Below are 27,456 nucleotides of genomic sequence, written 5' to 3' on the forward strand. Positions count from 1 at the left end.
GGTTTCCTGAGATGAAAGATTACTTCCGTCCGGGCTCTGGCCTCTCTCTGGAGCCGGCTCGTTGGGGGCTGGGGAGCGGGGTGCGCGGGGCTCGGGGGCCGCGCGTTGCCACCTGCAGCGCCCGGGGCCGGCGGGACGCGCTCGGCCCTGTCGGGGGCTCACGTGCGGGGGGATCCTTGCAGGTGGGAGTCGAGAACGTTTCCTAGCGCCCGAGCCATGGTGGCCAAACAGCGCATCCGGATGGCTAACGAGAAGCACAGCAAAAATATCACCCAGAGGGGGAATGTAGCCAAAACCCTGGTAAGGAGGGGGCGGCGCTGACCGGGCGGCGCGGGGCCGGGCCGGGCTGGGCGGGCGCGGGGCCAGCCTCCCCCTCCCCAGCGCCCCGGGCTGCCCCTCCCGCGGGGTCCCGCGCGGTGGGCGCTGAGGGCCGGGCTCCCCGTGGCGCGGACTTGTGCTCGCCGGAGCGGAGAGGGCCCGGGTTGGCTGTGGCCCCTCTGGGAGCGGCTGCTGGGGCCACCGCGGAGGCGCAGAAGGGCCTCCCCAGGAGAGAACTGGGCCTTTGTCTCGGGGAAAGACGAAACTCACATCCTTCAGGGAACAGTTAAACCAACTGCTTGACGCCGGGGCCTGGAACCTAGGAGGTGCTAGCTCGGTTTTGTTGAATGAATGAATGAATGAATGAATGAGTAAAGGGAGGCCCTTTGCCACGTCTCCCTCCTAGGCTTCATCCCCTGCCCTCCATCTCCAACAAACACACCAAGATAAGGTTTTCTTTCCTGCCCCTTTGTAATGGTCTCCCTGTATAAATTGGGAATTAGGAATGCTATTCAGCCCAGTATTTCCCTCCATCCTCCTCTTTTGCCTCTTCTCCAGTGAGGTCCCGCACCACTCGGCGAAAGTTTAAAAGCAACATTCCCCTTGTTCCCCTCGTCAATTCCGGCTCATCCTGATAGTATGTTCCAGAACTTTAGAGACTAGCTTATTGCCAGGCATTCTGCACCTCCAAAACTGTAGACTAAAGCTTTATAACAATGCTTACGTAAAATCTGTGCCTTAAGTACAGGGGTGTGTGTGTGTGTGTGTGTGTGTTGTTTGTTTGTTTGTTTTTATGATCTTCAACAGAAATTGCCAGGCCCATGATCCTGGACATTCAGAGGCAGCCCTCGGAAGAGTTGCTGAGTAGTGCTGGTCTCCAAGTGTATGAGCAAAGGCGCATGGAATCTATTATCCCAGACACTTCAGTGGAAGTTCAGCTGAAACTTGAGGTTTGGCTGGAAGAGCTTGCAGACTTGGTGAGGCAGTTGCTTTTAGCCAAAGGCATGAAGCTGGTTTGATTAACTGAGCACAAAGCTGGATCTGCAATCTCTACACCAGAATTCTTGCAGAACCAAGCAGTACTATGGCAGAGAAACCTTAGCATCAACTTTGGATCTTTATAGGCAGCTACAAGCTTACGTTGTGCTGGAAGTTCTCTCATTTGGGAGTTAGATCATTTAGTTGTTATTGGGCAGCAAAATGCCAATATGCCATTGAATTGGAACTATTTTTCACATAGATCTCTGTTTTCCCTATTTTTACTCAGGAAAAGAAAAAAAAAACTTGCTGTCCAAATTGACATTGAAAAACAATTTTTAATGGATGTTAAAGTATTCGGGGTTTATATCCCTAGGAGATCAATTCTTCCCAGGATATCATACAGACTAGCTGATTTACTGAAAATTTCTAGTTGTGTGGTTCCTTTTAGTGAACTAAAAAAACAGAGGTCACTTAATTCTTCTCATTTGACAACTGATCTGACTGCAGAAGTAACGACAAAACAGAAACTGCTTTGCAGAGCTGTTTTACCCATTAGGCTTGGTAAAGTCAGTGTCTGCCACTTCTAGCTTCTCAAGACCACTAGAAAATGTTTGGTACCTGAAACAAAAATGATTGGCTCCAAAATAAGAAAAGAAAATGGAAAAATTGGAGAAAAAGCTGTTTAAATATCTAGGAAATGTAGTCAACTTGACTGCAGTTCAACTTAACTTTCAGAGATATTTTCAAATTATGTTTAATGTATGGTCTGAGTGGATTTTTAATAGGTTCTGATATACCATGGAGTGGGCCCTTCAGAAGTGCCTGGCACCTATGAGTGTTTCTAAATGGTCCTACTAATTTTGTAATGAAAGGTTTCCAAACCAAGCCACAATGTATGTTCATTTTCCCTTGGTTAGAAAGGCTTTTTGGTTAACTTTATTGTAAATGGATCAGCTTCCAAAAAGAAAAATGACATTCTCTTTCAAAAAGAAACACTTTAAATCTTAAATCTCCTTTTCCTAATTAGAGATCAAACATTATACTTTGAAAGAAGTAACTTGTAAGGGGTAACTTGTTCAGAATGAAATTCAATAAATGCAGACACATGAACAGATTCTAACAGAAAATTCAGACTAATTGTTCAGAAATAAACTCTTTTAATTGTATATAGATGCTTGGGTATTTCATTATCAGCTTACAGCTACGGAGTGAATCAGTACTGTTCTCCCAGATAACAGAAATGGAATAATCATTTCATGATTATACAGTAGTAACTTCTTCAGAATGAAAGGGCAATTTAAATTTCAGAATTCTGAGTTACCCTGCTGGTATCTCATCACAAGGAAAGCCATCCTCTGCATTTTGGAGCCCAGGGAGTGACAAATTCCTGCTGGTAATGAACCATGTCATTTGCAGGATTCTACTGCTTTTCTTACCTTTCCCAGCAATAGATTCAGGCTTAGGTGAATTGTCCCAACAGATTTGTGCTGGGCACTGCTTCCCCAAAAAAGTAACTCAAAGCTCTCAAAAAAGGATATATTGGTATTATGACCAGCCAAGGAGTTCCTGAGCTCTGAAAGTCCCCAAATAATATTGATTCACTGTGGAATGTCATCAAAAAGGATTTTGTGTTATCAGGATGCAAGCTCTGTATCCTGATAATTTGAGTTTCTCTGCAAAGGAAAAAATAAATGACTCCATTTGGTATCTGCATGAGACCAAAAATCCATCTGCAGGCTCCTGGATTCACTTGTTGACTCTGCTGGAGATAGAACTAAATGAATTTTTTCGTTAAGCATCAGTGGGATGACAGCAACAGAATTTGTTTCTGGTCAACTATCACAAGTGATTAGGAAGTTGGCAAAGGGGCAGAGGGGTGAATGTCACACTCTGTTCAGGTAACTTTATTTAATACCTCTATTATTTACTTGCTCTGATCTTGACCTGGTCTTAAGTGCCAAAGAATGACACAGTACAAATGCTGATTAAAGTTATCCTATGCAATTATTTAAGACTGATTTTGTCTTTCTTCTAGTCAAAAGAAACCATCTATTCCCTTGCAGTGTGATTTGCCACCATACAAGAGTGTTGGTAGATACAAGTGGTCAAGGTCGGAGAAGTGAGTGGTTTTAATCCTTAGATTCTACCTGCCACTGATACTAATCCATACTTCTCTAGTAAGAGAAATGCTGGAATAACGCTATCACCAATTAGGAAGTATTAAAAGAGCCAATATCCTTCCTAGACCCTTTCTTTACTCTAGCTGACCTAAGACATCGTATTTAGTGGGGCTTGTATGCTTGTTCATTCTTCGAAGAACATTTATTAAGCATCTATTGTGTTTAAGTTCTGGGCCAGACGTTGCTATACATTGATATATGAAAGAGACACAGTGCCTGCCCTTGCAGGGCTTACAGTCGAGTGGAATGACAGACATCAAACACAGTATCACAAGAATAAACATCGAGATACAAACTGTGATAAATGCTATCTAAAAAAAGTACTTGGTGATTTAAGTGCCAAGTGAACTCAACTGAGGTAGAAGAGAGAAGGTTCTCTAAGAATGGAACAGGTAAGCTGAGAACCAAAGAACTGTTGCCTTGCCTATGATAAAATAAGTTCTTTAACCTATGTTGGCCACAGCCTATTTTTGGCTCATGCCAATGAGGGAATATTTAGTGAGTTCTTCATTTTTCTTCACTCTACCTTCTCCTTTTTCACTTGAGAAATTCCCCCACATTTTCAGATGCCTTTCTCAGAAAATATTGGTTTTCCATTGATTGATTTGCTTGTAAGGACCAAGCCTTACCTGCACACAGACCCAGAGGAGTTGCAGAGGGACCTTCCTCTGACGTCTGTGCTTTTGGCTTGAGAAGAGCAGGAGGTACGCAGGGCTGGTCCGTGTGGGGACCGCAGTCCCCTTGTGCTTCCCGGGGATGCTGAGATTTCTCCCAAGCATAAGCTTCACTAAGAATTAGGAGGTTTATTACAAAACACCGCTCTCCTCATCTCCATACACAGCTGCTGTGGTGCGTCTACTGTTCCCAGGGTTTCCACTGCAGTGGCTTCCCAGGTTTTTAGCGCTTAGAAAGTTTTGAGAAAATGGTGGTGCTCTGTGACCCTGCTTGGAAGCCACGGATGCAGGAATTCAAGATGAATCTGTTGGAGGAAAATCCCCTGGCTCCGTAAAGAGACAGACCTAAATGTGCCTCTTGTTCCAGTTAGCAAAGCTTGAGCCTCAGTTTCTCAAGTACAGGATGGAGATGATAATACTGGCCTTGCGTGGAGTTGTGAGTGCTAGAGATCACGGATGTTGGCTGCCTTCTAGAGTGCCTGGCATGAAGTGTGCTTTCAGCCAACAGAAGCAATGATTAGTAATATCATTTTTGGCTTCCCAAGTCACTGTATTGGTTTGTGTTTTTATACCTCATCTGTCCCCAGAACATTTAAGAACCACCAAGTTCACTGAGTTACAGGCGTGTAAGTAAGGTTATTGATGAATTTTCCCAAACCAATCTTGATCCCTTAAAATTGACTTTGTTCGTCTAGATCTGCCCGCTGGCATTGAGACTGGGTCTGTCTCATTCACAGAGGTGTCTAGTGACTAGCCATACTCAGTAAATGTTTCTTGAATGAATGAAGCTAATCTTACTTTCTCCCATTCCCTTTCAGAGGCCGCAAGAAGAGAAATATCCTGTGGGCCCATGGCTGTTGGCACTGTTTGTTTTTGTTGTCTGCGGCTCAGGTATGGGTTTCTCGCTGCCCTTATATCCCGTGGTCTCCTTTGTCCTGTAAAAACACATGTTTTATTCTCAAGGTAAATAGACAAAAACTATATTGGTCTGGGATTCAAGTTAATTGCTGCCCGAAGTCTTCATCTTAATAGGTTTTGATTTTATTTCCATTCCAGCAAACAGAGTAGAGACAGAACTGATATGCTATCAAATCATAATCATAAAATGATTACAGTGAGCAATTAAATTGGCTGGCTACACTTCAGAGTTCAGTTAAAGCTTTCTCTGAAGACCTAACCTAAAAAGGGCATTTGGAACAGAAAGTGGAGCACCTGTCTGCCTGAGATAAATCCACATTCCAGAGAGAAGGAGAGGCCTTAGGCCTTAAGGGAAGCTCTGCAGAGATGCTGAGTAAAACAGAGCCTTTGACCTGAGTCTCGAGGTGTAGTCACCTGATGCTGGAAGGTGGCAAGTTAAGAGAGCTTTACGTACACACACACACACACACACACACACACACACACACACACACACACACACACACACACAGTGCAGACTTGACCAGAAGGATCATGCAGTTGTTTCTAGTCGACGTCTGTAATTGGGAGCCTTGACTTAATTCCTGGTCCCCATGGGTTGGGTCTCTGAAGTACTGGTGAGTGGAGGTCACTTCTATCAACAAGGTAGGTCTTTAGATGTTCCCATCCTCCATCTCCTCACTGTTGCTGAAGGCAGGGAAGGCGAGGAGTCCACATCTTCCTGCAAAGATCTAGACCTCCCAGGAAGACATCATTCCTCCCCAATGGCAAGAGATGCCCATGACTGAAGGTGCCTCTGATCTTTAGGAGACCACTCTTCCAAGGAAACAAAAGCTCTTAGGAGGAAGGAGGGATCCGATGGTCTTGGCACTATTGCCAAACAAGCCTTTGTGTGAGGCTCAATTTTTTAAAAGATGATTCCAAGATGAGAGAAGATCTTCCACTCCAAGAAACGAAAGTGTACGCCATCCCTAAAGATGTGTCCTCAAAGGGAGTCTTTTGTCCAATACAGGGATCCCTCATCTTTAATAGAGTTTACCCGGCCACTGCTGGAATACTTCAGGAGTGCTCACTCCTTCAAAAAGCCTATCCCATTTCTGTGCAGCTCTGATTCTATTGGAAACATCTCCCCTCTTTTGAACCACACTGTGCTGTCTTCTCGGTAGTTCAGGTGTGGACGCCGAAAACCACACAGCTTGGACTCTTTTGCTTCTGAACGTCTTGACTCTTTGGATATTTTCAAGATGACTGCCTAGTGACTCCGTCTACAAACTCAACTTCCCTAGTTCTCTCAACCTTGTCCTCATAAGATGTAGTTTCTAGATCCTTCTATACATGCCATGACTCTCTTAAAGTATTGCATTTGCAACTGCAGAAGTTGGTCTAGAAATGGTGCAACTGCTACAGAGATAGTAGGTCTGTCCCTGCTTTTTGTCTCATAACCCTGCTTTTATTAATATGCCCCAAACAGTTTATTTATTTATTTATTTAACATCTTTATTGGAGTATAATTGCTTTACAATCTATGTTAGTTTCTGCTGTATAACAATGTGAATCAGCTATATGTATACATATATCCCTATATCCCTTCCCTCTTGCATCTCCCTGCCACCCTCCCAACCCACCCCTCTAGGTGGTCACAAAACACTGAGCTGATCTCCCTCTGCTATGCAGCTGCTTCCCACTAGCTATCTATTTTGCATTTAGTAGTGTATATATGTCAGTGCCACTCTCTCACTTCATCCCAGCTTACCCTTCCCCCTCGCCGTGTCCTCAAGTCCATTCTCTACGTCTGTGTCTTTATTCCTGTCCTGCCCCTAGGTTCTTCAGAACCAATTTTATTTTGGATTCCATATATATGTGTTAGCATATGGTATTTGTTTTTCTCTTTCTGACTTACTTCACTTGTATGACAGACTCTAGGTCCACCCACTTCACTACAAATAACTCAATTTCATTTCTTTTTATGGCTGAGTTATATATTCCATATACTCTATATATGTGCCACATCTTCTTTAACCATTCATCTGTCTATGGACATTTAGGCTGCTTCCATGTCCTGGCTATTGTAAATAGAGCTACAATGAACAATGTGGTACATGACTCTTTTTGAATTATGGTTTTCTCAGGGTGTATGCCCAGTAGTGGGATTGCTGGGTCGTATGGTAGTTCGATTTTTAGTTTTTTAAGGAACCTCCATACTGTTCTCCATAGTGGCTGTATCAATTTACATTCCCACCAACAGTGCAAGAGGGTTCCCTTTTCTCCACACCCTCTCCAGCATTTATTGCTTGTAGATTTTTTGATGATGGCCATTCTGACTAGTGTGAGGTGGTACCTCATTGTAGTTTTGATCTGCTTTTCTCTAATGATTAGTGATGTTGAGCATACTTTCATGTGTTTGTTGGCAATCTGTATATCTTCTTTGGAGAAATGTCTGTTTAGGTCTTCTGCCCATTTTTGGATTGGGTTGTTTGTTTTTTTGATACTGAGCTGCATGAGCTGCTTGTATATTTTGGAGATTAATCCTTTGTCTTGCAGTTTATTTTTAGCAATCACAGCACCTCCTAGACTTACAGAGAGCTAATGGCCAGCCAGGACCCACCAAGCTCTTCTTCACGTCAACTTCCTGCAAGCTTCAGAGATGCATCTCTGTACCCTCCCATCTAAAGTTGTCCCCTATCTGCATCACACATTGTTTTATTTTATTCATGGCCCTCATCAACATTTGAAATTATTTAATTTGCTTACTTATTATCCATTTCTCTCTACTAGGATATAAGCTTAGGGAAGACAGTATTTATCTTCCACTAAATTTTTAGATACTAGCACAGTTTTTAGCACATAGGGAGTGTTTAATCTCATTGGTTAGATGGATGGATGGATGGATGGATAAAACCAAATATTCCCCATGCTGTAGATATTAAATAGACTTTTTTTTAGACCTAATATAAAGCTCCATGAACATTTCTATTTTAATTTCATTGTTGGTTGTAAGCTGTTTTTCTACAGAGTAGCCATAAAGTATGGAAACATAGAAGAACATAAATAATAAATGGCTTACTGATATTACGTAATAATGTACAGTATGGTTAGTGACGTTACATGATGTATTCAGTGTATTGCCCTGCATTAGCAGTGCATAGTTCAGAGCACTGTGAAAAATTGCAATGAATGTGGTGCATCAATGCAGCATTTCCCTCAGTGCCTGCATAGTCATCTGTGATGCATTGCCTCAGATGGTCACTCTCTGATTTTCTCCCCAAAACAAAACAAACCAAAAAACAAACAAACAAACCAAAAAAAATGCCATTAGCAGGCCACAGAAAATCAAGAGGAAAAATCCATCTGTATAAAAAAGTTATCTATGTTTTCACCATGTGATAATCTCAATAGATGCAGAAAAAGCTTTTGACAAAATTCAACACCCATTTATGATAAAAACTCTCCAGAAAGTAGGCATAGAGGGAACCTACCTCAACATAATAAAGGCCATATATGACAGACCCACGGCCAACATTGTTCTCAATGGTGAAAAACTGAAACCATTTCCTCTAAGATCAGGAACAAGACAAGGTTGTCCACTCTCACCACTATTACTCAACATAGTTTTGGAAGTTTTTAGCTGTAGCAATCAGAGAAGAAAAAGAAATAAAAGGAATCCAAATCAGAAAAGAAGATGTAAAGCTGTCACTGTTTGCAGATGACATGGTACTATACATAGAGAATCCTAAAGATGTTACCAGAAAACTACTAGAGCTAATCAGTGAATTTGGTAGAGTAGCAGGATACAAAATTAATGCACAGAAATCTCTTGCATTCCTATACACTAATGATGCAAAATCTGAAAGAGAAATTAAGGAAACACTCCCATTTACCACTGCAACAAAAAGAATAAAATACCTAGGAATAAACCTACCTAAGGAGACAAAAGACCTGTATTCAGAAAACTATAAGACACTGATGAAAGAAATTAAGGATGATACAGACAGATGGAAAGGTATACTATGTTCTTGGATTGGAAGAATCAACTTTGTGAAAATGACTATACTACCCAAAGCAATCTACAGATTCAGTGCAATCCCTATCAAACTACCAATGGCATTTTTCACAGAACTAGAACAAAAAATTGCACAATTTGTATGGAAACACAAAAGACCCCAAATAGCCAAAGCCATCTTGAGAAAGAAAAACTGAGCTGGAGGAATCAGGCTCCCAGACTTCATACTATACTACAAAGCTACGGTAATGAAGACAATATGGTACTGGCACAAAAACAGAAATATAGGTCAATGGAACAGGATAGAAAACCCAGAGATAAACCCACGCACATATGGTCACCTTATCTTTGATAAAGGAGGCAAGAGTATACAATGGAGAAAAGACAGCCTCTTCAGTAAGTGGTGCTGGGAAAACTGGACAGCTACATGTAAAAGAATGAAATTAGAACACTCCCTAACACCATACACAAAAATAAACTCAAACTGGATTAAAGACCTAAATGTAAAACCGGACACTATAAAACTCTTAGGGGAAAACATAGGCAGAACACTCTATGACATAAATCACAACAAGGTCCTTTTTGACCCACTTCCTAGAGAAATGGAAATAAAAACAAAAATAAACAAATTGGACCTAATGAAACTTCAAAACTTTTGCAAAGCAAAGGAAACCATAAACAAGATGAAAAGACAACCCTCAGAATGGGAGAAAATATTTACAAACGAAGCAGCTGACAAAGGGTTAATCTCCAAAATATACAAGCAGCTTATGCAGCTCAATATCAAAAAAACAAACAACCCAATCCAAAAATGGGCAGAAGACCTAAATAGACATTTCTCCAAAGAAGATATACAGATTGCCAACAAACACATGAAAAGATGCTCAACATCACTAAGCATTAGAGAAATGCAAATCAAAACTACAATGAGGTATCACCTCACACTGGTCAGAATGGCCATCATCAAAAAATCTAGAAACAATAAATGCTGGAGAGGGTGTGGAGCAAAGGGAACCCTCTTGCACTGTTGGTGGGAATGTAAATTGGTGCAGCCACTATGGAGAACAGTATGGAGGTTCCTTAACTAAAAATAGAACTACCATGCGACCCAGCAATCCCACTACTGGGCATACACCCTGAGAAAACCATAATTCAAAAAGAGTCATGTACCACAATATTCATTGCAGCACTATTTACAATAGCTAGGACATGGAAGCAACCTAAGTGTCCATCGACAGATGAATGGATAAAGAAGATGTGCCACGTATATACAATGGAATATTACTTGGTCAAAAAAAGAAATGAAATTGAGTCATTTGTAGTGAGGTGGATGGACCTAGAGACTGTCATACACAGTGAAGTAAGTCAGAAAGAGAAAAACAAATACCGTATGCTAACACATATATATGGAATCTAAAAAAAAAAAAAAATGGTTCTGAAGTACCTAGGGGCAGGACAGGAATAAAGACACAGACTTAGAGAATTGACTTGAGGACACAGGGAAGGGGAAGAGTAAGCTGGGACAAATGCACTACCAAATGTAAAATAGATAGCTAGTGGGAAGCAGCCACATAGCACGGGGAGATCAGCTCCATGCTTTGCAACCACCTAGAGGGATGGGATAAGGAGGGTGGGAGGGAGATGCAAGAGGGAAAGGATATGGGGATATACAGGGATATACGTATGCATATAGCTGATTCACTTTGTTATACAGCAGAAACTAACACAACACTGTAAAGCAGTTTTCCAATAAAGATGTTAAAAAAAAAAGTGATCTACGTTTTCAGGCTTTATGGCCAACCTGTAGATTGTTAGATCTTGAACCTTGAGCCTTTTATCTAATTATCTCTCTCTCCCAGCTTTATGGTTTCTTGAAAGTATGTTATTCGTCCTAGGCACTGATAAAAGTCTAGATTTGGCGAAGCCCACAGAAAACAATTAGAGACAACTCCCCTCAGGTTGACTTGGAACCTCTCAGCAAAACTCCTGCAAGCAGTCCTCGTGTCTTGAGGGTCCCTGGTGTGCCTGGCACAGTGCGGGCTTTGGAGATACAAACTCCTTCAGGGGGCAGCTGGCACTGGGGAGACAGATAAGGAACATGTCGTTGCTCCCAGGAAAAGAGCACTCTGACAGCAGAGCACCTGGAGAGCTTGGCAAGCGTGGACAAGGGACTGTCTTAGTGCGTTCGGGCTGCTATAACAAACTACCAGAGACCGGGTGGCTTATAAACAGCAGAAATTGATTGCTCACAGTTCTGGAGCCTGGAAGTCCCATTCGGGTCCCAGTGTGATTGGTTGGGTGCCCCTTTCCCAATCACAGACTTCTCCTTGTATCCTCACATGGCATCCACACGTGGTAGAAGGGGCTAGGGAGCTCAGTAGGGTCTCTCTTACAAGGGCACTAATCCAATTCATGAGGACTCCACCCTCAGGACCTAATCACCTCCCAAAGGCCCCACCTTCTACCACCATCACATTGGGCATTAGGATTCCAACATGTGGATCTCAGAAAACACAGTCAGACTATATCAGGGCCTTCTAATTCCTACTGAGCAGAAGAGAAAGTTTCCCAGAGAAGGTGCCATTTGAGCTGAGTTTTGAAGGACAAACAGCCAGACAAAGGGAAGGTTATTCCACATGAGGGAACACTGCATGACAAAGGCACAGAGGCCTGAGATAGTACGACAGGCTCAAGACTGGCCAAAGCCCAATCACAGGGATCTGTGAGCCTCGGTCATCATGTAGCCCTTGTTGTCAAGAACTAAATAGATACGGAGCTGGTGGGTTTTTTTGTTTTTTGGGTTTTTTTCTTTTTTGGCTTCAAGATACACAGTAACCGGGGCCCTGTCTGGTCTGTGCCCTTAGGTAGCATATAGGAGAGGGGAAAAAGCCAATAAGTCATTTAGTCTGGCTTATTTTTCTCCAACCTGTGCTAGTTCTCAATATCCATCTTTTGCAAAGGGATTAAAAACCTTCTCTAAATTACATGTTAATCAAAATTTTGCCAGGCTTATTGATTCACATAGTAGGAACTGTATCTTTCCCCCCATTTGGGTAAATTGGGACATTTGCTGACAACAATCTTTTAGAACCTTCCCAGTCTCCATTAGTTTTTTTCAGGGATCAAGTACATTGTCTCTGCTATCCTCTCTGCTGGTTTGTCCAGGGGCCTGGGATGGGAGCCTGCAGGGCGTGGAGATTTGGACTTAAAGTGGCCAAGAGAACACACCACTTACTGGCATACTACATCCCCTGCCTGCATGTCTGGTGCTCTTCTAAGGATGCTTCTTTAAATCTAGTTAAAAGACCACTAGCTTCTACGGAAAGACTAGACATCAAATGGGGAGTTGTGTCCTCTTAACTTTATCCTCTGTTAACATGCCATCATGATCCCCAAGCAATGGACCTCCTCCTTTTTAAAATCATATCTAAAAATAATCCACCACCATCTCCCTTTTTTTCTTATTTTCTTTCCTTTCTTTTTTTTTGCCAACTTTAGCATTTTTTTTGCAAGCTTCAGCTCAGGCCAAGCTCTGTTCTCACAGAAATGTGTCACTCTTCTCAGTTCGTCCTTGGTACTGTGCCCTTCCTTCTATCTTTGTCCGTGTCCTTTTCTAAACCAAACACATCACGAAAAACACAATAGCTCCTTTAGATTCATACCCGTTGCCACGTCTCTGGGATTAGTCACGATTCAGTTCTTCTTGCAGCTCCTACTCTCCCTCCTGAGTTCCTCCCTTTTCAGAGTCGCAGACCATAGGCTCCTACCTATCTTTTTTATTTAATTTATTTTATTGAAGTATAGTTGATTTACAGTGTTGTGTTCATTTCCGCTGTACAGCTAAGTGATTCAGTTATCTGCCTATCTCTTCTCTTCATTTAGAAGAATGCGATTATGACCACCTAGAGGGGTGGGATAGGGAGGGTGGGAGGGAGACGCAAGAGGAAGGGGATGTGCGGATATATGTATAGGTATAGCTGATTCACTTTGTGATACAGCAGAAACTAACACACCACTGTAAAGCAATGATACTCCAATCAAAATGTTAAAAAAAAAATGCGATTTCCTCCAATCTAGCTCTTCCCTTTATCAGTTCCTCTGCTTTACGTAATGAGCCTTCTCGGTGCCTGGATGATTGAAGCCCCTTATCACTGCTCTCGCTCGCTTCTGGTCCCCTTTTGTAGCACAAAGTAGGAGAGACCCGCCCCATCTAGCGTCCTGCCATCATCTGTAGTGTGCACAACAGCACCTTCAGCCCTGCCATTGCCTGTCACGCTCGCACAAAATGCACTGGAGTTTGCGGTGGGATTTCCATGCCTCTGCAGACACACCCCTTCCTGTGTCTGTCCAGCGGGTCCCTTCCCTTTGAACAGGATACACCCGTGTGCCAGGCTGAAGTTCCATTTCACCAAGTCCCTGGGATACCTCTGAGGTCATTCACCCTCTCTGAGTTCATGTGGTTAATTATTCATATTTTGTAGATCCTTATACAGATAAGAAAAATATGAAATCTTCTAATAGTAGTGAAGATGTTGATCATTGATCTGATTCTCTTGCTTTCGTTACCTCACTCTATTAAACCCACTTTTCTAATTGACGGTGGGCTGGGCAAAGGGTTCTTTTTTAGAAATAGTGTCACATAGAAAACAAACTTATGGTTACCAAAGGGGAGTGGGGAGAGGGGGAAGGGATAAATTAGGAGTTTGGGATTAACAGATACACACTACTGTATATAAGAAAGATAAACAACGAGGACCTACTGTATAGCACAGGGAACTATATTCAGTATCTTGTAATAACCTATAATGGAAGAGAATCTGAAAAAGAATATGTATATATACTGAATCACTTTGCTGTACACACCTGAAACATTGTAAATCAACTACACTTCAGTTTAAAAAATTATAGAGGGCTCCCGTGGTGGTGCAGTGGTTAAGAATCCGCCTGCCAATAAAGGGGACACGGGTTCAAGCCCTGGTCCGGGAAGATCCCACATGCCGCGGAGCAACTAAGCCCGTGCACCACAACTACTGAGGCTGTGCTCTAGAGCCCACGAGCCACAACGTCTGAGCCCACATGCTGCAACTGCTAAAGCCCGCGCGCCTAGAGCCGGTGCTCTGCAACAAGAGAAGCCACGAAAATGAGAAGCCCACACACCGCAACGAAGAGTAGCCCCCGCTCGCCGCAATTAGAGAAAGCCCACACGCAGCAACAGAGACCCAACGCAGCCAAAAAATAATTAATTAATTAATTAATTTTAAAAAATAAAAATTATAGAAATACTGTCAGTGTACCTAGGGTAAATAAATTTTCAGATCAGGCAAGTCACAAGGAATGCAGGTTTTATCTGTTTTCCTAGTATCTTTTGGAAAAAAATGAAGAATGGTAAAAATGTTGACCTTTAAGTATAGGCTCACTTATTGGTCACCTTTACTCCATTTTACGTGGCAAAACAAGTTAACAAACCTCCAAGAGGTTACGGGACCCCATTATTATGGGGAGTGATGTGTCACAGCAGACTCTTGACCCCTTCCTTCTCGGCTTCTTTCCTTGGCCTTCCTTGTTCTCCACACATGCCTTTCGTGCCAGCAGTGCTGGTGCTGATAAGAGCCAGATAAGGAAAAGGAAGGAAGAGGAACCAGGGGAGCAGTGAGGGCACAGCGCACAGGCACCCAGAGACCCCTGGCACAAAAACACGTGCCCAGGGAATGCCCACTCCTCACCAGGGAGGCCCCCCGAGATCCCAGTTCAGCCCAAGTCCATGGTTGTAACCAGTCAGAGGACACTATCCAAATACTAAATACACCCCTCTTCAGAGTAAGGAAATTTCCACTTTCCAGGATTGCAAAAGGTCTCTTCTTTGAAAACTGACCAACTGGCAGTAAATGGATAAGAGGCTTCAGAGGGGAGGATAGTTTGGGGCTCCGCCAGATGTGGGTTCAAAGCCTGGATTCGCTATGTTTCTGCTGAATAACCTTGGACAAGTTCATTACTCTCTCTGTATTGATTTCCTTATCCATCAAACGGGGATAGGAGGAGCCCCTCCAGAGGTTGTCCTGGTACTGAATGGTTCCAGGGACGTAAGTGCTGGCCCCCAGCACGCTTGAAACCTGCAGCTTCAGTCACCACCACCTCTGTCCCCATCGCCCTCATGTAAAGTAGTGGCACCATGAATGGGGCAGGTGTGTCACGGACACTGCAGGCTCCCATTGCCTTCCATCCTCCCAGGCCACGCCTTCACCTGGCAGGCTCAGCCACTCACGTTGGTCTTGACCTTCCAGAGAGCTGTAGACCCCGCCTCTTCACTCCAAGGACGAGTGTGAGCAATTTCAGTGATAGCACTCCCAGTGGGTGAGACTATGTTCCCACGATAAAGCATCAGAATCTTTCAGACCGACCCAGGCAGAAAAAAGGAAGCGCCCAGAGCTGCACTAAAATCAGTGAATAGGGGTTTGTACTTTAAGTTGAATATCAGAAATAAACTAAATTTTATTCCCTTAAAGCAACCCAAATGCACCACCGTTTTGCTATTTAAAAAAAAAAAGAAAGTTTTCTTTGTGAGATGCAAAAGCTTGGCGAACAGCGTTCCTTTGAGACATGGAATTGTCCAGATAGGACATCTCAGGGCCATATCTTGCTTTGTCTGGTTTAATTTGGAAACTAGCCTTATTGTTGTTAGTATTATATACATTCCATCAGAAATCTAAAACCTGTTTCTTAGTCAGATACCTCTTCTGGGTCCCCTCAGATGATTATTCCAAACAGGCCAGAAACTTTTCTTGTTCAGATCTTGACCCAGGACTTTTGCTTGGGCCTTTTTAACTGGTTGCATTTGTCTTTATTTGATCTCCTAGGACCCCAGATTCACACTGAAGCCCCAAGGGTTTAAACACCCCCCTCTTAGAGACTTGGCCGTTTTTTCGCTCCCGTTTTTATAAAAATATTATCTTCCATTTCTGCAGGCGGTGGGGCCTCTTTCCAGATAAGCAGCTCGTCCTGACTCTCAGTCCCCGGTTTCAAAGCCTGCCTCTTTAGAGAACTGTTTGATAGCTTCTGAAGAGTACTTGTTTTTATCTCGAGGCTCAGAGACAAGCGTGACCCGGAATGTCCGTCTGAGGCGGCAGAGATGCCGTCACACAGATACGCCAACTGCTATCTGCGCGAGACACTTGCTGTCTGCGTGTGCTTCCCGGGACCATGGATGAAGCCCGTCCTGCTGGTTGTGCCCACGGCCCTTGCCCCTGGGTCTTCCTCTCCCTTTTGTCCTCATCTCTTTCAGGAGCCTTGTGGAGAAGGGTTCTGAGGCCTCCCCAGAGCTCTGTGGCAAGTATGCTGCTGTGTATCAGTGATGTCTGGCCTGAACACGGCAGTGACAAGCAGGGTCCCAACCCCGGCCTACCCACCTTATAGTGTCAGTGCCACAGTGTTCACAGGACAACTGTCTTCAGCATTTTTGACTTTCCTCTTGGGCTAGAAGTTTCACCTGGACTCAGTGACAGTAGGTCTTTCCCTTCCCATGCAGTTGACCAGGCAGTATGTTAGCGCTTACGTGTGTCTTGTGATCCTGTTGTATCGTTCACCTCTCCTGAGCCCATGTGTGTCCCTGGGTGTGAACAGGAAGCAGCAAGCTGAGAGCAGTCTTCTCTGTCCTCCTCCCTCACTGAGGTTCCAACCCGGGTCAGTGGAACCACTATTTAATCCCCACTGTGCTGTGATTCTCAGAGGGAAACTTACATACCAGCCACACCCCACCTCCCTCCCTCAGACTACTTCTCCCTCATCTATCCCTCATTTCAATTGCATTTCTCTCTCTCTGGCCGAACCTGATACTCACTTCCTAATTAGAGATTATGTGAATTTTAGTCGTTCTTGAAGTCTGGGTTTTCTTGAAACTGATGAGCTTATATCCCCCATCAAAGGGAAACCTCTAGGGTAATAGGATTAACCAGTGACTTATTTCCTTCCTAATTTTCTATATTTTCCAATTTTGTCAATGAGCATATATTACTTGTATAATCAGAAAAAAATAAGTGTATTTTGAGAGCAAACTGGCTAAACTCTTGGTTTTAGCCTTTTTTTTTTTTTTTAAAGCAGTAGACCTTTTTTTTTTTTTTTTAAAGTAGTAGACCTCTTTGTTCAAATCTTAGAGGGAAACAAAAGAAAAGCTGTTCTGGTTGAAGCAGGATCTGTTATGTGTCTGTGTTTATGTCTGTGTATGTGTATGTTTGTGTGTGTCTGTGTGTGTGTTCGTGTGTCTCTGTGTGTTTGCGTGTGTGTGTCTGTGTGTATTTTTGTATGTGTGTTTGTGTGTATCTGTGTATTGTGTGTGTGTGTGTGTGTGTGTGTGTATAGGGGTGCCTCCTGTGTTGCTGGATATATTGATTTTTTATCATCCCCAGAAGGGAATACACATCTGGACCCTCTTTGCCCATCAAATAGGAAATTGTGTCCGGCCCGGCGCTGGCCTCTGTGATTCCAGAGTTAAGGCCTTTCCCAAAGAGCCTACTAGGTTCATTTGGCACCGTCAGTTGTGAGTAGCTGCACTGTTTCTGGGCAGGGACGTTCCCTTTGTCTGGCAGTTAACAGACTGTACTCTTCTCCTGTATCTGGTAGGCACTCTGCCTGCCGGGGCAGGACTGGGGAGAGATAACGTGTCACAGGCTGGACCGTTTTTCAGGACAACCTATTCAGAACAGATAAGGAAAGTGATTCCCTGAGATGTTCTAAGCTGCGCCTGAATGCCTCCTGTCCTCCCGGCCTCCTGTTTCAGGTGGTCCAGTGGTCTCCCTTTATGCATGCGCTGGAGGCCCCTCCGTTTCTGGAAGAGCCCACAGCCCCACCCTCCCTCGGACTGGCTGTTTTGTTAAGGATGCTGTGGAGAGGGAAATGACTCAGTCCTGTGTGAACCAGCTCCGGGGCCAGCCTCCTTGGGTTGCAAACCCGGCTCTGCCACCTGCTAGCCGTGCAGGCTTGTCCAAGCTACTCACCCACACGCCCACTCCAAGCCTCAGTTTCTTCCATTCTTAAAAGGCATAGGATCCTATCTGAAAACTCCTAGGATCCTCATGAAAATCAATCCTGAAGATTAAATGAGACAACGCATGCCTCACGTTTGGTGGAGTTCTGGTAATAGTTGTACAAATGTTTCTTGTTATTGTCATTATGTTGACGGCCCTTAGTTGCACTGTCTCCTTGCCTCTCAACCCCCCTGGCAAGGTGCCGGCCAAGATTCTGAATGCTTGCAAGGAAAGAAAGATAACATTTTGACCTTTGTGATGGGGAGAAAACTTGGGGGAGCAGAGCTCTGAGATACTGGGGAAGCTGCAGGAACCCCAGCTCCCACCTGGATAGGTAGAGGGCAGGGTTTGCCGGCCAGAGGTCAGTGGTGTCACCTCTGCAGGGACAGCTAGAGCTGGAGCCTCTTCTCTCCTTCTAGAAAGAACTCTTTAAAAACTAGCCAATGGGGGTGAGCAGAATCTATTCATACAACTATTTTGGCTACCGTTTCTTGAGCACTGATTATAATGCCAGGTCCTACACTTATATTTTCTTTTCTCATCACACAGTCCCTACAAAGAAGCTATGGTACTCATTTTTCCAAATCACAAAACAGAGGTTCAAAGAGGAAATCCACCAGCATCCCGTAGCTAAAAAGAGAGCTAGTACCCAAACCTAAACTCCAAACCCATCTGCTTTCTATTATCCTGCATCCTTCTCTCTTACCATTTCCCCCAAAATACCATGGAGCAGATTTTCCGCCAACTTTAGGCCTTTAGCATATGACTGTGTATTGAAAAGAACTCCTGTTAAAACATCTCCTACTTTCCCTGCCAGAAAATGTGTGCTGTCCAGAGGTTCCAGATGGACGGCCATTCTCGGTCTGCTCCCAGGTGGATAAAGCCCTGACCCAGCCATGGGCTGCTTCTTGACTGGGCCATCACCTTGCTCTGTCCTGGACACTTGCTCCAGGGCAAATTTGAATTCACCGTGTTTGCAGGTCGACCACATAAGCACTGGCCTTTCCTGGAGACTGCCCGAACTATCTTGAAATTGTGACACCCAGAGGGAGTCACAGCCCCAAGATTGGCAAGTTTGAGGAACTGAGCAGCCCTGGGAGAAACCTTTCTGTTTCACCACAAAGGAAAGCTTGAGGACATGCGTCTGCTCTGGAACTCCTGCCTCAGGATCTGAGATGGACGGTCTGGAAAAGATGTCTCATCAGCCACTGGCTCCCTCAAGGTGACCTACGGCCTCGCTTGTCATGTGCTTCGCTCTGCCCTGTGGCCCTGTGCCCCTGGGGCCCTTTGGGTCTGTGTATGGTTTCCTTCTCGGAAGAGTGCTTCTGCTGTCTGCCATTTTAATGTGGAGAGAGCATCCCATTCTTTGCTAATACGATCTCTCTTTTAATAGTGCCTTCCTGCCCTCACCTATCCCTGGCTTCCCTCTCTTTCCCGTCTTCTCCATCTCTGGAGAAGCCATGGGGAAGTGGCATCTTGCCTTTGACTATCTTTGTGCTAATTCTTTCAGGGAGCTTAATGACCCACCTTGGCGATGTCTTGTCTCCTAACATCTCTGCTTATCTTTCTCAAGGCCCATACTTTTCTTACCAATGCTTTCATTTTTTTAATTTTTTAAATGAAAAATAATCAAAGTTGTGTGAATTCTAGAGTTGGCTTATCCTCCTAAAGGGTGTTCCTCTGGCCTGTCTTGATCTCTTTTCTCAGCAACTCCCTTGATCTCGCTTATCGTCAACCATTTACTTTCAATAAATGTCATTTTCGGAAGGCCCCATTGTCTGGCAGCGTTCCAGCTTTCTGACAGTCTCCTAGGGGATCCACTTGTGTCATCTCTGTGTCCTTCGGGCACTCCCAGTTAGCTGGGCTGGGGCAGTGCCCAGGGAAGAGTGGATTGGGCTGGCCCAGCTCCCGGCCTTAAGGGGTTTATGTTCTTGACTTGTGACTTGACTTCCCCTCAAGAACTGAGCTCTTGGAGCAATTGAATCTCAAGGTCGCCATTTGATGCTGATTCTTTAGGTCTGAAGAGTAATCAGTTGAGGTTTTTAAAATGTATTTTCCTCCGTGCTGTTTGCAATTTTTCACCGTTCAGTCCTTCAGTAAATTTTTACTGAGGACCTACTATGTGCCCGGTGCTGAGCTTAGGCCCAGGGGTAGAGCTGGGAGCAAAACCATCCCTGCTCTCCTGGAGCTTGTGGTCTAGTGGGGAAGAAAGATAAGTCAAACAAATAATTATGCTGAAACATGTAAAATTTCAGGCATGAAAATGTTCGAAGGAGAGGAACATAGGGCTGTGAAAGCATACACAGGCCAACCTTGGAAACATTGCAGGTTCAGGTCCAGACCACTGCAATAAAGCTAATATCGCAATAAAGCAAGTCACATGAGTTTTCGGTTTCCCAGTGCACATAAAAGTTTTGTTTACATTATACTGTAGTCTATTAAGCATGCAATAAATAGCATTATGTCTAAAAAAAAGTATACATACCTTAATTAAAAAATGCTTTATGGCTGAAAAATGCTAACCATCATCTGAGCCTTTCAGTGAGTCCATCAACAACAGCAACATCAAAGGTCACTGATCACAGATCACATAACAAACATAATAATAATGAAAACGTTTGAAGTACTGTGAGAAATACCAGAATGTGACACAGAGGCACGAAGTGAGCAAATACTGTTGGAAAAAGTGTTGCCCATAGACTTGTTACACACAGGGTTGCCACAAACCTTCAATTTGTAAAGAAAAAAAACACAAATCGCAATATCGGCAAAGCGCAATAAAACGAGGTGTGCCTGTAATGCAGAGGGCTGGTGTGCTCTAGGGAAGTGGTTCTCAAAGTGTGGTCCCTGGACCGGCAGCCTTAGCATCACCTATGAACTTGTTAGAAATATACATTCTCAGTTCCCACCCCAGACCCACTGGATTAGAAACTCTAGGGATGGGGTCCAGTGTCTGTTTTCAAACATTTTCAGGAGATTGTGAGACCTAAGTTTGAGAACTCCTGCTCCAGATGGTCAAAGACGGCTTCTCTGAAGAAATAACTTCTGAATTTTGAAGTAAAAACTAGGCAATAGGGTAGGGTGGAGAAAGTATTTCAGACAGAAAGATTGGCATGTGTAAAAGCCCAGTAGTAAGAGCAGGGAGCTTTTAAAAACAGGAGGGCTTACCGTAAGAGAGGAGGAGAGTGGAGAAGGTGAATCTGGACAGGTTGCCGGGGGCCAGGAGATGCAGGTCATGGAGGCTTCACCAAGCATTGGGCAATAGAATGCTTCTGGTGTGTTAGAAACTCAAGGAGCGCACGATCTCACTTGTTTTTATTTAAAGAATAATTCTAGCTAGAGTACGGAGAAAGGATTGAAGGAGGAGCAAGAGTAGACCAGTGGAGGTCACCACAGGAATCAGGGGAAAGATGATGGTAACTTGGACTAGGGTGGTTTCTGGAAGGATGGAGCGAAAGACGCACAATCACAAGATTATTAGGTAATGCCCACAGGTCTTGGTCCTCAATCAGAGGTGTCAAAGGTGACTCTGGCATTTTTGGTGTACGTGCAAGATGGAAGATGATGGTGCCAAGCTTGGCAACGGGAAGAGATCATGAGAAGGTCCTGTTGCATTTGACGTGCCTTTGAGCCGCTTGTGTGTAGGTATCAATTAGATGGTGGAAGGTGTGGATCTGGAGCTCCGAGGAGAGGTCGGGGCTGGCAACACACATGGGTGAGTCATCAAAAGCTAAGTGGCAACTGAAATTGTGGGCCGGGATGAGATCACCTGGGAGAAGGAATGTAATGAAGAGAAGAAAGCCAGCATGCTCACTGCAGAACTTCAACATTCTTGTTTACTGGTCAGGAGGAGTTAGGATGAGCCCCATAAACCACGTTTAGTGTAAAGAGCCAAAGAGGAGGCGGAAAACTAGAAACTAGGAGAACGGTGTGTCACAGAGGCCAAGGGAAGAGAGTTTCCAGGAGGGAGCGCTCAGCGATGGTAAGTAGGGGTGTATGACAAGAGGCAGCTGAAGGGTGCTAGTTGGATTAAGTGACATGGAAGGTCATTTGTATCTTTAGCAAGAGCTATTTCACTGGAGTGAAGAGAGAAGCTAGAATGCAGTGGCATGAGGTGGAACCCAAAGGTAAGGAAACGGAGAAAGTGAGGACTTAGACAGCTTTTGGGAAATGGCCGTAAAGAGGAAGAGGGCACCTGTGGATGGGGGATGTGGAGTCAGGAGGATTGTTCTGGTTGATTTTTGAGTTGCAAGTGCTTCTTGCATATTAAACCCTAAGAATTTCATTGAAAAGGAATGGTTGAATAAAAGAGAGACGTGATCATCCGAGGTTACCAAGGTCCAGGATCCTGTACAGGTGGGAGAGTGCGGAGGCTCTCAGATTCTGTAGTTCCCACTCTAGCCTGGATTTTCCTGAACCTCTGACCTGCCCAAGGCCAGATCCCCTGACTTCGAATGCCTGCCATCCTTCCCTTTCTTGGCATCCGTCCTCCCTGCTGGCTCGCCTGCCCACAGCGCCTTTCCTGCAGCCCGCTCGGCTGTTTTCTCTGCTTTGTTCACCCTTTGTTAAGTTATTAACTTGTCAGGGTCTAGACTCCCCACTTCCTTTCCCACTTTGAACCCACTCTTGGCTCCCTTCCCGTTCACCGCCTCAGAAAGTCAGCATCAGGGAGGCCAGGGCTGTAGGGCGGGTCATTACTGGCAGGCACACAGAAGTACAGTTAACATAATTGGTACAGGATGGTGAAGGCTTCTTAAAGACACTAACATTGATACAAGCCTTCTTAAAGACAGGGATACAATTCTTAAAGACATTGAAAAAGGAATCATAAAACACAACCATCTCTCCATTATCTTAGAGGTGGAGGCAAATGGTGAACTTAAAATAGACTTTATTCAAAATAATTTCTCCAAGAGGGTTCAATTTTAAAGGGTCGCCTGTACACGTGTTAAAGCCCATCAGATTTTTACCTGTTAATTCATGGATTCAATTAGGGTCAGGAATGATCTTTTATTAGTTTTTAAAGCAGACTCAGAAATAGGTAAGTTGTTTTAATATGTGTTGCTACTCTGAGGCCAGCAAACTTTGTCTGGGATTCTTAAGAGAAATTTGCAGCAGTTCCTTAAAAAGAATTGAGTGGTTTTATGGTTACCCAGCACTTTTGAAGTCATAAATTAACTTAATAGGGTCTGATGGACTAAGGGACAGCCTGTTTCGTATTCATTGACCTATATCCTGCTGATAATGATTCCTTGTCTACGAATAAATCTCAGGGAGAACTAACATTTTGGAGCATCTAATATGGGCAGATATTTTACTTATGTCCTCATATTTATTCCTTGCATCTTTTGAGGTACATATTATCTACAGTTTTATAAATAGAGAAATCAGGGCTCAGAACTAGTTAGTGAATTCCGAAAATTCACACCTCTAGAGGGTGGCAGGTAGCACCTGAGCTCTGGTATGCATGTTCATACATGGAAGCAGCAGCCGTCATTGTAGTAATAGTAACAGTAATAATAGCAATGACTCCCATGCACCGAAACCTTGATGTGTGAGGAACCTCATCTATGTCAGACCATTTAATCCCTGTATTAACGCTGTAAGCAGCATGGTCCTCATTTCACAGCAGAGGAGACAGAATTGAAGAGGTTAAATTATTCATGCAGTCACACAGCTATTCACAAGAGCTGGGATTCAAACCCAGTTCCCTCTGACCCTAACATTCCCCTCTAAAGTAAGCCTGTTTGTCCAAATTAGGGATGTTTTCCTGATCCCAAGAACAAAGCCTGAGGCACAGTAGATGTAAATATTTTTTTCCTGATGTGCTTGAATATACAGCTGTCTTCCAGCACTCCTGCGGAGCCAGAACACAGAAATGTTTATTTGATTTTTATTCCTTGTTAGCTTTGGTAGAGGAGGGTGGAAACATCCGTGTTCCGGCAGGCTTATACATTGGGGTAAGGTACTTTCTCATCCATCTAGCAACTTCTCCTGTTAAGGGCCACCCCCCAGATGAGAATAAGCCAAGAAAACCTCTGAGCACAACCAGAGTTAAATATCACAACCTGTTGAATTAACTCTTTTATCTAGAGAAGAGTCTTTCCGACCTTCACACACAACTGGTTGACTCTAATTTTATACATAGTTCTAACAGCCTTTGTTTTCAGCTTAGTCTACAGTAGCATAATAATAGAAGAGGGCCCACTGCAGATTGGTGTAGTAGCACCAGAGATGTGACCAGAGATAAGAATCATCGAGACCAAATAACCGCTAAGAAGCAGAAATGAGAGCCCAAGAAGTACAGCCAACCGGAGCTATTTTGGGATCAGATCAAACGCTGTGCATCCTCTATAACCATATTACAGCAGGGTCTTATTAGTTATCACTTCTTATTATGGTCACACTGAACATTCATGAAAACTTAATATTAAATCATGTTGGGTGTATATCCAATTTAGGAAAGTCGTGATGATGCAAACAGTGATTGTTTTAGTTTATAAAAAACCAACTACATTAGTGCTTTATCTACCCTTCAAATCTAGCTGTCCAAGAAAAGAGTCCCCAGGGCCCTCGGTGTGAACTATCTTTGGATCCCCAAAGCACAATGCCTGGCACATAGTATGTGCTCACTAACGTTACTTGATAAAATGTCAACCACTTTTTGTTTCTCGAGGGTTCTGGGTAGCATATTTCACTATGGTTACTTAGGAAGCAGCATTCCTGGGTATATTCCAGGATGACTTTATGAAAGAGAGAAGGGGTAAGCCCCCTGAATGTTCTGTGCTTGTTCTGTTTTTACACATGATTACATGATACCCAGCTGCCCCTCAAAAAAAAAAAAAATCATTCTATATGTGTTCATTGCTATTATTATCATGACTGTCTTCATCACGATTGACCGATATTGTATATGTCACATCTGGGGAGGATGTGGAAAAGGAAGTTGGACCTTCGTCCCCTGGAACACATTTAAACCCTATAAACAAAACCAGGCTGGGTGCTATCCAACCAGCTCTTACCAGAATAAGGGGAGGGAGTCCCAGGAATTGTCTGTGGACGTTCAGGCTACCCAACCCTTCAGGAAGGAGTTCAGTCCACTTAGTGAAGACGGTGCCCTGAATAAATCAGTGTTGCTCTCGGTGCATTTCAAGTCGAATTTCAGAAAGTTCCAGGCCGCCTAAAGATGCACTTGTATCAAAGGTTATCAGCAGCCGGGGGCCCAGCTCCACGTGTCTGCTCCCAGCACCTGGCCTTCCTTCCAGTTCAAGGGCAGCTTCTTTTGAAGAGGCAGCGTCGCTGACCTGTTAAATGAGTGCCCTGCCTGCACGAAAGCGCTGTCCCCCCCCCCCCCCCCCCCCCCCCCCCCCCCCGCTTCCCAGCAGCATCAGAACATTCTGGGGAAGAGGGCCAAACCTCTCAGGGCCTGAGGGATTTCTGGCCTTCACTCCTGGTAGAATTAGCAGGAGTTATCCATAAATCCCCGAGGCATCCATCAGCAGACAGAGCAAGGCTGCCTTTTTAAAGAAGTTCACTGACCTCTTGTTAACTTAACTCCTTGTTAGGAAATATCTAATCAGCTGTGTGCTAACAGGTCCAGGGCCCGGGGTCAGCAGAAGCAGGGCTGGCGGTGGGGCTGGGTTTCCAGCTGTGTGCTGTCTGGTGTCTGAGCCGTCTGTTTTGTTTCCCTCCTTCAGCTATCTTCCAGATCATTCAGAGCATAAGGATGGGCATGTGAGCAGGCTGGGCTGTGACACGGCCCCCTGCCGCTGGAGGGTGGAGGCCACTTCAGCTCTTAGCCGGGTATCTGTGGGAAGCTGACAAGCCACCCAGAAGAGAAAAAAAGGCTCCCCCAACTGTTCCCTGATCACTTCATCGTGGATGTCAGACCAAATTTCTTTCTCACAGGACATCTCGGTACATCTGTGTTCTCAAGCGGAAAGGACATTTTGCTTTGCAGTTGGCAGGATTGGTAGCTCTCCGGGTGTCTGCAGCAGAGCTGTCTGTCTGCTTTTGCCCTGGGTTTCACTGATGTCTGCATGTGGGCTTCTGAATGATCACCGCTTTACTTTCTGTGGATACAAGCTCTGCTCCATTGGGAATTGCTTTTACAAATAAATGTCTTTGTTCAACCTTATACATTGTGTGGGTTCCAGTGAGAAAACCAAAGTGAAGATGATGTTAGGAAAGCTCCAGAGGGATGGGTAGGGCAGGGGACTTGATTATGTAACTGGAGAAGGTCGAGGAATCTGTGGCCCGGGAACCAGGGCTAGGTTTGCCCAGCCGGGCACTGGCCACCCTCAAGGTCTTTGCCTGAAATGAAGTCCTGGGCAGCTCTAAGGACCTTGGGTTTTCCACACATTTCACAATGTGTGGATCTTTTGGGGTTCTTTCTTTTTTTGGTTCGCTCTTCGTTGTTCTTTTTTTTCAATCCGGAAAAGGTACCTACAATGTGTGTTAAAGTCCACTTAGCCATTATCTCCTCTGTGGGCTGCATCAGGGCTTGGTGCATCCCAGAGGCCTCTTTGGGAAAATCATCCGACCTCAGGCCCAGCCCCCCCCTAACACAGAGCACCGGGCAGGCAGGAGTCCTGCCGGCTGGGTGCGTGAGGTTCAAGGTTGGTGGGCGAGACCCTCCTCTCCCCGGCCAGCCTTCCCCACAGCGTCTCAAAGTGTGGACGGCCTGCATCCTGTCTCCATGTGGCGGTGGGGCGGGGGGTTGGGGGGGTAGGAGGATGCATCTCAAACTGCAGACTCCTGGGTTCCACCTCAAGTCTGCTAAATCCAAATCCCCACCACTGGGGCTAAGAAGAAGGGTTTGGTACCAGCTCCCTGGGTGAGGCCCGTGTCCTCTACGCCGAGATCCTGAGAAAGCCCCGCTGAGGAAGGAGTGGAGTTCTGCCCCGTTCCGAGCAGCAAAGGCAGCCGAGCTTGCTCTTGAGCAAAGCCTCTCCTGGCAGGGACTGGGTGACATCTGGCCTGCCCCCTGGTTGGGACTTCTCATCTTGCCTAAGGAAGTCATAGGGCAACCACCTAGACGACCTGAAGGATTAAAGACGCTCTCACTGTGCAACTTCAAACAGGCCTTCACGATTGTTTTCTAAATTCCGTCTTTGCATCCTTAGCCATTTTTTTTCATCCCTTAAAACTGTTGAGAGCTTTAAAAACAGAAGTGGCAGAAGGGGCCAGGACCTCTCTCTGCCACTTCAGGGGCGTTGTTGTAAGTGGCCCTTTGGAATGGGGGGGGGGGGACGCTTTTCGTCCCCAAGAGTCTTTCACCCCAGACCTTTTAGTGATATTCGTGAAAGCTTTCTTTTCTCCCATACTCTGAGTTCCCCTCCTTCCTCTTTCTTTCCCACTGAGAAGAG

General features: G+C 44.7%; 1 protein-coding gene across 3 annotated transcripts in view; it reads left to right on the plus strand.

The window, feature by feature from the left end:
- Positions 1–26,225, plus strand: part of SERP2 (stress associated endoplasmic reticulum protein family member 2) — a 38,370-nt gene extending 12,145 nt beyond the window's left edge. The window contains exons 2-4 of one of the 3 annotated variants that reach the window (XM_082435457.1): positions 183–300; positions 4,972–5,044; positions 18,906–19,061. In XM_082435457.1, the coding sequence (XP_082291583.1) occupies positions 217–300; positions 4,972–5,044; positions 18,906–19,000 (252 nt within the window). In that variant the 5' untranslated portion in view covers positions 183–216 and the 3' untranslated portion in view covers positions 19,001–19,061. Of the gene's footprint in view, positions 1–66; positions 301–4,971; positions 5,045–18,905; positions 19,062–25,785 lie in introns of those variants that run through there. The other 2 variants (XM_082435458.1, XM_082435456.1) reach the window with 2 other exon arrangements.
- Positions 26,226–27,456: the final 1,231 nt, after the last annotated feature.

The sequence above is a fragment of the Balaenoptera physalus genome (assembly GCF_965194825.1).
Source record: "Balaenoptera physalus genome assembly, chromosome: 18".
In the NCBI taxonomy this organism is placed as follows: domain Eukaryota; kingdom Metazoa; phylum Chordata; class Mammalia; order Artiodactyla; family Balaenopteridae; genus Balaenoptera; species Balaenoptera physalus.